At 38.1% G+C, this 11,892-nt stretch overlaps 1 protein-coding gene across 1 annotated transcript; it reads left to right on the forward strand.

The window, feature by feature from the left end:
• Positions 1–4,693: 4,693 nt before the first annotated feature.
• Positions 4,694–5,981, forward strand: LOC104885330 (histone H2AX). Its single transcript, XM_048648691.2, has 2 exons — positions 4,694–5,018; positions 5,600–5,981. The coding sequence occupies exons 1-2, from the start codon at positions 4,809–4,811 to the stop codon at positions 5,636–5,638; spliced, it is 249 nt and encodes an 82-aa protein (XP_048504648.1). The 5' UTR covers positions 4,694–4,808; the 3' UTR covers positions 5,639–5,981.
• The last annotated feature ends 5,911 nt before the right edge of the window (positions 5,982–11,892 follow it).

Raw genomic sequence — 11,892 nt, forward strand, 5'->3', positions numbered from 1 at the left:
TTTGTAAGATAATTTTCTGGCTCAAGGAAAAAAGAGGGACTGACAGGCAATTTAACTTTGCAATGTTTGAAGACAGAGGAGAGAAGGTTTCCATAACCCACTTTGGTGTTGTGGGAAATGCAGTGAGAGAGATGTGAAATAATCAAAGAGGGAAGGTTGATTTTTATGTTGTTAGCAAGGCAGTACATAATGAGATCCATTAGACTAGCCTGGGTTCTTTTTGAGGAACGGGGTAGAAAGAAACGCCAAACAAACTGTAATAACAATTTGTGAAATGGGGACAATTCTTTTTGATCTAAAGATAATGCATGAGAATTGCCGTTAAAGAAAGCAAGAATTTTAGCATTTAAGACTCCATTTATGTTCAGTTTTTCCCTACCCTTAATGTATTCTTTGTAACCCTCAAATGGGACATCAAACCATTCCCCCAGTTTCTTTTCAGTTAGTGTAACCACACAACCATTCACTACGGACACACAGACACCCTCAATTATATTAAAACTTGAACAAAACTCTTTCATTTCTTTTTCAGAAAGACCCTCATCCAAACTGACAATTTTCCACCATTTTTGAAACTTTAAGATGTTCAATAATTCTGACCACTTGGACTTTTTGCACCATGTAACATCAATACAAAAACCCACAAGAAATTGTGAGGATTTTGTTTTCTTACCTCGCTTTGTAGGAACTGTAATCTCCTTTTCTTGTTCACTTTCGGCCTCATTTTCACCATCTTCTTTTTTTCGGAGAGAGAGAAAGAGGAGCAAAGGATTCTGATTTTGACCCGGTAGAATCTTCTTTAGTCTTGGATGATTCTTGAGCACTAATTTCATCAAGGAATGGTGTTTTCTCTATGGGGAAATTTTCGTGATCACCGGTATTTTTGTTGTTAGAAGACACGGTGAAAGGGTTTTGGAGGGAGGTTGAAGATGAGCGATGAGAGAGAGAGAGAGAGAGAGAGAGTTAATGTGAGAGTTGGAAATTATGATGGGTCAGTGATGTGATGGGTTGGGTTATAAAGTAATCATGATACCGTGTGAAAGAAAAGTAGAGAGTTAGGTTTAATGAAACGGTTTATTGGATTTTGAAGGTATTTAATGAAGTTTCTTCATTTAACTCAGATTAATCGAACGTGTAATTGTGGTATAATTCATGTTAAGTATTTAATTATGGAAGGAAGGTGTGAAAAGAAAAATAAGCAAGAAATTTGGAGGGAAAAATAGAAAAATAAAAAATAAAAATTACTCTTGCATATGATAAAAATGTGTCCATAATGTACAAACTACATACTACCAAATATGTGCAAGGACAATAAGGGTAATATTCAAAGACATATGTGAGTCCTTATACTTGACCCTAGGTGTATGAATTTTTAATTCATGAAAGTTGCAGGACATACTTAGTAAGAAACACTTTTAGGGGAATCAACATCATTTGAACATTTAAACAATTTTTATCATTCCTAGTTCCAAGCGTATCTTTTCAAACCTGTCCCTAGATAGAGGTTTAGTCAATATGTCAGCTATTTGATTTTCAGTTGGACAAAAATCAACTTTGACTAATCCCTTTTCTACATTGTCTTTTAGGAAATGATGTCGAATGTGAATATGCTTGACCCTAGAGTGATGAACTGGATCCTTGGAAATGCAAATGGCACTAGTATTATCACAGAGTATAGGAACACACTTAAATTTTATGCCAAAGTCACGTACCTGTTGCTTGATCCATAATACCTGAGAGCAGCAAGCAGCAGCTGCCACGTATTCAGCTTCGGTTGTGGAAAGAGCAACAGTGTTTTGTTTCTTTGAATTCCAAGAAGCTAAGCTTGATCCTAGGAATTGGACAATACCCGAGGTGCTTTTTCGATTCACCAAGTCTCCAGCATAGTCAGCATCCAAATAGCTTACTAGATCAAAGATGTCACTTCGAGGATAGAACAAAAAAAGATCATCACTTCCTTTCAAATATCTAAGGATCCGTTTGACAGTGTCAAATGAGATTCCTTAGGATTTGATTGGAATCTAGCACATAAACCAACACTAAAGGAGATATCAGGCCTACTAGCAGTTAGATAAAGTAAGGAACCAATCATACCTCTGTAGAGTTTCTGATCTACGGACTTACCACTTTGGTCCTCATCTAACCTTGTTCCTGTTCCTATTGGAGTATGGTTGGTTTTTGCTTGATCCAGTCCATATTTTTTCAATAACTCCTTTACGTATTTTTGTTGATGGATCATTGTTCCTTTTTCAGTTTGCTTGATTTGCAAGCCGAGAAAGAAGTTTAATTCTCCCATCATGCTCATTTCAAATTCACTACGCATTAACTCAGCAAATTCCTTACAAAGAGATTCGTTAGTTGCACCAAAAATTATATCATCTACATAAATCTGAACCACTAGGATGTCTGTTCCTTTGGATCTAAGGAACAGGGTCCTATCAACTTTTCCTCGTATAAAATCATTAGAAAGTAAGAATTTTGAAAGTCTTTCATACCATGATCTAGGAGCTTGCTTAAGCCCATAAAGAGCCTTATCTAGCTTATAGACATGGTTAGGAAGATCGGGTTTTCAAATCCAGGAGGTTGTTCCACATAGACGTCTTCAATTAAATACCATTTAAAAAGGCACATTTGACGTCCATTTGGTATAACCTAAAACCCATGAATGCTGCAAAGGCAATCAAGATTCTTATTGCTTCTATTCTAGCTACAGGAGCAAAAGTTTCATCGAAGTGATTATACCCTTTGGCTACGAGTCTGGCTTTGTTCCTTATGACTGTTCCATGTTCGTCCAGCTTGTTCCTGAAGACCCATTTCAGCCCAATCACCTTTTGGTTTTTAGGCTTGGTCTCAAGATGCCAGACCTTGTTCCTCTGGAACTCATTTAGTTCCTCTTGCATGGCATTTATCCAGTCAGACTCCAGAAGGGCATCATTGTGATCTCGTGGTTCTGTCATAGACAAAAAGGCTTGGAAAGCACAAAATTTTTCAGTTGGGATCTCGTTTGAGTTCCCTTTTCAATATCACTTACGATTAAATCCAATGGATGGATTTCAGGTGCCTAGGTCTTGGTTCAAATCTCCTTGTCTCTGCTCCTCCAGCTTGAGGATTTCATTCGTTTCATTTCTGATGAATTTCTGCTGCCTGTTCCTCTTGTATGACAGGATCAGGAACAACTATCTCTTTTTCAGGAATATGCTTTTTGTCGGTACCTGCAGGTGTTAGTTCCTCATCAATGTTCACTGACTCTTAAGAACGAGTCAGTCCTATTTCAAAGTCATTTTCATGACTTAGTCCTGTAGGGAGTTAGTTTCATCGAAAATAATATGGACAGTTTCCTCATAACACATTGTTCTTTTTTGTAAACTCTATATGCTTTACTATTTAAAGCATATCTATAAAAACAACCTCATCACTTCTAGCATCAAACTTTCCTAAATTGTCTTTACCATTGTTATGTACAAAGCATTTACAACCAAAGATTCTAAAGTATGAGATATTGGGTTTTCTTCCTTTGAGCAGCTCATAAGGAGTCTTCAGTACAATGGGTCTTAGCATGACTCTATTGATAATGTAGCACGCCGTGTTCACTGCTTCAGCCTAGAAATTTTTCGGAAGATTGCTAGCTATGATCATTGTTCTTGCCATGTCCTCCAAAATGTGATTCTTCCTTTCTACCACGCCATTTTGTTGTGGAGTCCTAGGAGCTGAGAAGGTGTGGTCAAGTCCCTTAAGTTTGCTCAAAAGTGAAATTAGGCCCTTCAAGTTTCACTTGTGATTAACTCCCACAACTTTACACAAATGTGAGATTTCAGCTATTTTCTCTTTAGTAAATAATTTTTTTTGAATACTAAGATATTAGATTATACGTATTTTTATACAACTTATTCTTCCTGACAAGGCTATGAGGAAGATGAGAATGATTGCATAGTGATAGGGCTTAATTTGGCAAGGCTATGAGGAAAAAGAGATGCACTTCCAATGAAGAAGTTGTTTTATTTAGTTATGTGTGTTTGTACTTACTATGTATAATTTATGTATTAAAGATATTTCATATCATCATAAATGATTTTTGATTTTTTTCCCCAAGTATTTCTCCTTAAAAAAACATTTGTAAAGAAAAGAAAATGGTTATATATACTAAAAAATGTGTAATCTCACATTTGGGTAAAGTTGTAGGGGTTAATCACCACAAGTGAAACTTAAGGGGCCTAATCTCACTTTTGAGCAAACCTAAGGGGCTTAATCATCACTTTGCCCTATCTCTATTATATCAGGCAACACATAGGGGACACCAAAAAATAGAAAAAGAATAAAAGAAAAAAAAAGAAAATAACTAACTGTTTCATTTGAATGAAAAAATGGGGAAAAGTAGGACATTTAAATTAAACATTGATTTTTTGAGAAAACAAAATTTAAAGACAATTTTCTATACCCAATTAATTTTATTTTCTACTTCATATGCTATCACACATTATCGCACGCATTGCGTGCATGTAACTATGTAAGGTTAATATTATTCTAAGAAACAACAAACCATGTTACCGACGAAAAAGCCAAACATTGAAAATTCGGAAAAACCAAAAAACTTGGCGGGCAACTCAATTTTCGCACATAGGAATCTCCACGCTGGCGATCCGTGTGACCCCAATTAACCAATAGAATCCATCATTAACCCCCTATAAAATACCCAAACTCCCCCTTTCATAATCAACGTCACGTATTCACACCCCTTTCTCTTCTTACTCCTAGTTAATTAATTCTCTCATTTCTTCTTACCTTTCCTCTACAATCATCAACCAGCTAAAATGGCCGGCAAAGACGGAGTTTCAGCGAAGAGTAATGCAGGCAGGGGAAAGCCGAAGAGCGGAAAGTCCGTCACTCGGTCCTCTAAAGCTGGGTTACAGTTTCCGGTGGGTCGTATTGCGCGTTACTTGAAGAAGGGCCGGTATGCTCAGAGAGTCGGTTCTGGTTCCCCTGTCTATCTCTCCGCTGTTCTCGAATATCTTGCCGCTGAGGTATAAATTTCTCTCTTTTTTTTTGTTTTTGCTCATTGTTATTTTCTTATTGTTAATCCTTGCAAATTCTCAGATTTGTTGAAATGTTGTTTTCAGTTTGCTCATTAATTTTCTTCTGAATAAATTGTTGTTTTCGACGTATCTGAAGTGATTTTTCAGTTTGGGATGTGTAATTATAGGTTTGGTGATAAATTTTAGTTCGATTTTCTAGTGAAAATTGAATGATAAGTTGAATTTGATTTGAAATTGGTACTGATGAATGGATAGATTTTGATAATTGTTACTGTTTACAATTAATTTCCTCCAAATATTTTGTTAGAGTAACCTAAAATATTTTTCTCCATTTTTTTTTATGAATATCGAAAATGAACGGCAAATTGGTGTTGATAAAATCCGACTCGCCTTTTGAATGCAAGTGAAAATTTCGTGAATGCAAGTGATTCCTTTTTCAGTCTGTTAATCTAACAAAAAAGAGCAGAAAATTTGCGCAGTCCTATTGATGATGATAAACTATATCATAATATTGAAAATTGAAGGTTGGGTTGGATCTGATTTGATGTTGGTAATGATGGATGCATTAGGTCATATTCAATTGGCGGTTCGGAACGATGACGAATTGAGCAAGCTTTTAGGCTCAGTCACCATTGCTAATGGAGGTGTTTTGCCTAAAATTCACACTGCTTTGCTTCAAAAGAACAGCAAAGCAAAAACTGACAAGGCTGAAATTGGGTCTGCATCACAGGAGTTTTAGTTTTCTGGTTGTGTGTTGGGAAAAATTTGGGGATAATAAAAGTAGGTTGTTTTTGGGTGGAGTAATTTTTTGGAGAAATATATTTTAGGGGTAAATTCTAGTATGGTAGTAAGGTTATAGTTGATTGGTGACTATGTAAAATGGTGATGTTTATGCCTGGTGAACATTTTCTTCTTTATAAGAGAAAGAAATTATAGTTCTTAGCTTATCAATGATTTCTTGTCGTATATTCTTGTTTCTTATGTTATTTGTCTAAACTTTACTTGATGTGGAACTTGGCGTTCCGGATGGATATGGAGGTTTCTTTATTAAAAGAAATGGTTATGGAGGTGTTTGAAAAATGTGGAGTGAATTTTGAATGCAATGACTTCAAATTTGAACAAAGGCAACAACTTTGTTCTTCTAATCAAGCTAGTTTCATAAGCATAATTACATAAATAAAAGCATGCAAAGCAAAAATCTCAATATTCTTTAAGGAAAATAAACAATTGTGTATTATTATGAAAGAAACGAAATATATATAATACACCCTACTAGTTCTAATCCTACTAGAACTAGGACAACTAGCAAACTAGACTCCTAATCCAACTTGGATTAGTTACAATTGACTCAAACTACAATCCAACTTGGATTAGTTACAAATTTACAATTGACTCCTAACAAGATTAAAATATTGAATCATGTAAAATCCATTGTTTTAAAAACATAAGAAAAATTATGATTCTTAACAAACTAAAACACATAGAAATTACTAATTGAACTAACTAAAACACACGACCCATTAATTATAACTAATTATACTATGTAGGATCTCCTTGTTCCACATAATTCTCCCCTTGAAATGAATTTGTCCCCAAATTCTCACTGGCAATGTAAGGAGCTAAGTCATCCATTTTGAAAGTGGTACCAACATTGTCATATGAACTCAGTGGGGATGAAAAATATGGCATTGCTTCCTTAAATATAACATGTAGTGCACTTTGGCTTCCATTAACTCACATTTGAATTGAGAAGCCTTTACGAGCATGTTGTTTGTAGATTCAAAATTTAACTTCTTGGGAGGTAAAGGCTTTAATCTAGACCTATTATTCTCTTTAGCAACCGAATAAATGTTTCTCTTTCTTGCATGGTTCACATCTCTCATCCACTGCCAAGGTTTTTAGGAGTACCGCGTAAGCACTCATGGGGATGACATCACACCAAAGTTCATCTTGGTAATCTTTTATAGAAAAAGCCACGAGTGCTTGTTTATTCACCTTGATAGAATCATTATCATTCAACCAATTAAGGTTGCAAGGCTTTGGATGTTCTCTAACGAGTAATTTTAAGGCACTCACCATCTTTGAAGATGCCATGTTAGCACAAGACCGACTGTCAATGATTAGCTTACAAGATCTCCCTTTAACTAAGCACCGTGTGTAGAAAAGATTTTCCTTTTGTGCTTCTTCCTCTAATGGTGCGGCTTGGGCTCTAAGTAATCTCCTCAAAATAAGAGTATCTGTAACCGTCACTTTTGTCGGCACTTGTTTCAGAGCCGACTACGTCTAGGCGCAATGCTAGACGTCGGACAACGCTATGGCGGTTAAGGTATATAGATCTCGAGTGTCGTAACCGACTAGAGAATTATACTTGACCCTTGCGTGTCCAAGTTGAACACCCTACGAGATGGAACAAGGTCCAAGATGGGTGCACGTAGTGAAACGTGCGAGTGAACCCGAGGATGGTTCCGTTAAGTCTCGTGTGGTAGTGCGACGCACGGTGTTGATGGTTTCATCCGTTAAACCAGCGTCAAGGGATCCTTGGCATGACAGTCACACAAATGTCCACGTTGTGGGTTATGGGAGACGGTTACCATACGTTGGTAACCGCCCAACTGTGATTGACTAAGTAGCTTGGTGACTTGGTGGCGGTTACCAAGGCTATGGCCAGCGTGGGGATCGTAGTGAGCGGTTACCATACGATGGTAACCGCCCGTCAGTTATAAAAGGGCGTGGCGTGGTGACTTGGCGACAGTTACCAACGTAGGCCTAGGGCTCACAATTAGTTCCTTATTATAAGGAGCGGTTAAGGGAAGTTACTCTGAGTAATGGGTGGTTATAGTAACCACCCACGTTGTCCCATGTCTCCTTGAAAAGGGGAGCGGTTATCAAGAGTGTGAGAGAGCACACTCCAACTCCACAGAAGCGGTTACGCTGACATGGCGAGTAGTTTCGTCTGACGATGAGCGGTTGCGTCAATTGTCATGGACGATTACTCTCAACTTGGTGAGCAGTTACCCATGGGCGGTTATGGCTGTGGACAGTGGCGACAAGTGTAGCGGACACATGTACATCACTAAGCGAGCGGTTACTCGCGACGGTTACTTAGTGGGTGAGAATAGTGGGCGGTTGAGTAACCACCCACATCCCTCACCACTCTCCTTGAATTAAGGAGTCAGTCAGCAAGTGGTGAGAAGTGATCCCACGTTGGAAGAGGCACAGCATCAGAGACAAGTTAGTGGGTAGTTATCTTTGTTAGTGGGTGGTTACCTGCTTATGTGGCTGGGCTGTAGTCACTCTATTGTATTATAAATAGAGAACTTGCAGTAGTCATTTGGCATAGAGTATTCTGAAAATACTTAGGCTTGTATTGAGTTTGCTCTCGAGAAATAAAAGTGCTCCTCCTATCTTGTAGTCTCGTGTGATAGTGTGCATTCTAATTTACGTAATCATAGTATATAAAGTGCGTGAGCGCTAAAGGGCTGGTCTAGACGCCATCACGGGAACCTCTTGTTGCGGAAAAGGGGTAGTTCAAAAAAAATCCTGTGACAATTTGGTCCGACCTGCCATAAAAATCCAAAGCACTTGCAACATGAGAACTCCAAAGATGCACGGAAAAGGTACTGTGAATGCTAACTCTCCCCCATCGATCCCGAACTCTGCCTCTATGGACGGAACAAAACTTAACTCTATCCTCAATGAGGAAGACGTGGAATATGCCAAAACAATGGAATACTTGAGCGATTTGGCTGGCTCGATCTTTGATGCCGACCAACCGTTGGAAACTTTGGCTCGATTGAAATCCTTGGTGCATAACAACAGGGAAAACCTCGGTATCGATCAACCGGATCCATGGAGCAATTGGAATGATGACATCTCCAATGGTCGTACGTTCGACATTGACGACAAACTGTCGGGGCTCCTGAGCGGATGGGGTTCAAGGATGGAGGATCTGGGGAATCTTGTTGGAACCCCACTGCCAACACCTCGTCCCCCATCTCCGAAACCCAGGCTCCTAGAGAAGGATCGGTCATGCGCTGCCTAGGAGGATGGTTTGTGGGAGACGAATTCAAAACATGGGACGAAGTCCCGGAATTACAGGACGCTACGGCAAGGAAGGAAGAGATTGCGCCTATAGGGTCGAAGAAGGCCATAGAGGTGGTCGTCATTTCTGAGACGAGTCGGAATGCGGAGACCCTTTGGCGAAGGCTGATTCATCCGCGATTTATTATGCGGGAAATTACGGCGACAAAGACGAAGGATCTACTCCCACGTCCCGATCGAAGATTCAGTTCGGTCCGTTCCAACCATAAGATGGCGGGCAGTTGGTGTGCTGGGTGAAGCCTCCCCTTTCCCCCTCTTATATCAGATTTGTTTAAATTGTTGTGTTTTGCTTTGGTATATTTCGTTGTTGTTAAAGATGTTGGTTTATTTCCTTAATTTTGATATTCGAATTTCAATGTAAGGATTGCTGTATTAATGTTTATGAACGTGGCTTGGTTATACTTGTTTTCATTATCTCGGAGCCGCATGATCGCGAGTTTAAAGCTAGTCAGATTGGGGCCCATCTAAACCAACGCAAGTTGGGATGACCCACGGTTCTGTCAAAGGGGCTAAACAATGAATTAGAGAGGAATGGTTTGATGTGAAATGTAGTGCTTGTTGACCTTGTTCATGGATTTAACCTAAAGGAAACCCGAAAGGCTGGATTGAGTCCATTCTCTCGGCAATTATGTTGTGGGTTACGCTAGTTCCTTTGGGTGGAGCATGAACACGAAGTCATGGTAATCAAGCCAAAACATGAAAATCAATGGTCGTTGCCCCGAAAGCATAAGTATTAACTTGTGTATTAACCAAGGCCTAACAAGTACATAAACATATTCCGCGAAGGTAGGATGGAGGGTTCACGAATAGTGATCCTCACGAGTGTACGATCTCGTAGCTTCGGTGAAATCCGAGACATCTACCATCAAATAGCGGAAGTGTTTAAACTTGGATGTTCGACGAAGTTCGAAGAGTCAAAGGTGAACATACCTACTGTTTGTAGGATCATAGAGATTTGATCTCGGTTATTCGGCGGAGATCGAAAGACAAAGAATGAAATACTTGCCTGCCGTTTGTAGGCGTGTGAGAGTTTATCTCCGCAGCATCGTCGAGGTTTAGGGAGTGCCTACTTGTTGCCAGCAAAGTGCGAGGGGCTAACCTCACACGGAGATACTGGAGCAAGTATATCCTAGCTCGACCGGGATGCATTGGACCTTGGAATCATAGCGAAGTTAAAGTTAATGTTTACTCGTATGGACCGGAGCTTGGTCTAATAAAATTTTATTCCAAGAAATGCCTTTATATGTTGTATTTATAGTTATATATAAGTCCTAAAATTTGGCTAAATACAAAAAACAAAATACATGGAACATGAAATCGGACTAGAATGACCTTTCCTTACCCAAAATGGGTTTCATCTTCCCAAAATGGGTTTTTAAGTATATGAATGTCTTTTAGTTGCCTCTATTGGTTCTATATGTTGTTATTAGATTAAATATGTCCTATCATATTGCTAAATGCATGAAACTTAGTACATGGAAAATGAAAAGCAAAATTCACCCCGAATTAGCTTTCATTTACTTTAAAATGGGTTGCAAAGCATATGAAGTCATTTTTCTTGACCCCAATGGTTTTACATGTTGTAGGTATAGTTATATAAGTCCTAACATGTGGCTAAATACAAAAAAAAGTACATGGAACATGGAAAGCAAAAATCGGACCGGAATGACCTTTACTTACCCAAAATGGGTCTCTAAGTATATGAATGGATTTTGGTTGACACAAATACTTGTATATGTTGTTATTAGAGCTAAATATGTCCTAAGATATTGCTAAATACGTGAAATTAAGTACATGGAACATAAAACCAAAAATCGGCCCGAATTAGCTTTCATTTAACCAAAATGGGTTTCTAAGCATGTGAAGTGACTTTTCTTGACTCGTCTGGTTTTATATGTTGTATTTATAGTTATATATAAGTCCTAAAATTTGGCTAAATACAAAAAACAAAGTACATGGAACATGAAAAGCAAAATCCGGACTGGAATGACCTTCCCTTACCCAAAATGGGTTTCATCTTCCCAAAATGGGTTTTCAAGTATATGAATGTCTTTTAGTTGCCTCTAATGGTTGTATATGTTGTTATTAGAGATAAATATGTCCTACCATATTGCTAAATGCGTGAAAATAAGTACATGGAACATGGAAGCAAAAATCGGCCAAATTAGCTTTCATTTACCCAAAATGGGCTTCAAAGCATGTGAAGTGACTTTTCTCGACTCTAATTGTTTTATATGTTGTTTTTATAGTTATATATGTCCTAAAATGTGCCTAAATACAAAAAACAAAGTACATGGAACATGAAAAGCAATAATCGGCCCGAAATGACCTTCAACTTACCGAAAATGGGTTTCATCTTCTCAAAATGGGTTTTTAAGTATACGAATGGCATTTAGTTGACTCTAATGGTTTTATATATTGTTATTGGAGATAAATAAGTCCTAACACATTGCTAAATACGTGAAATTAAGTACATGGAACATAAAAAGCAAAAATGGGCCCGAATTGGCTTTCATTTATCCAAAATGGGTTTCAAAGCATGTGAAGTGACTTTTCTGGACTCTAGTGGTTTAATATGTTTTATTTATAGTTATATAACTCCTAAAATGTGGCTAAATACAAAAAAATAGTATATGCAACATGAAAAGCAAAAATCGGCCCGGAATGACCTCAACGTACCCAAAATTGCTTTCATCTTTCCAAAATGGGTTTTTAAGTATATGAACGGCTTGTAGTTGAGTCTAATGGTTTTATATGTTTT

The sequence above is a fragment of the Beta vulgaris genome, chromosome 7 (genome assembly GCF_026745355.1).
Source record: "Beta vulgaris subsp. vulgaris cultivar EL10 chromosome 7, EL10.2, whole genome shotgun sequence".
In the NCBI taxonomy this organism is placed as follows: domain Eukaryota; kingdom Viridiplantae; phylum Streptophyta; class Magnoliopsida; order Caryophyllales; family Amaranthaceae; genus Beta; species Beta vulgaris.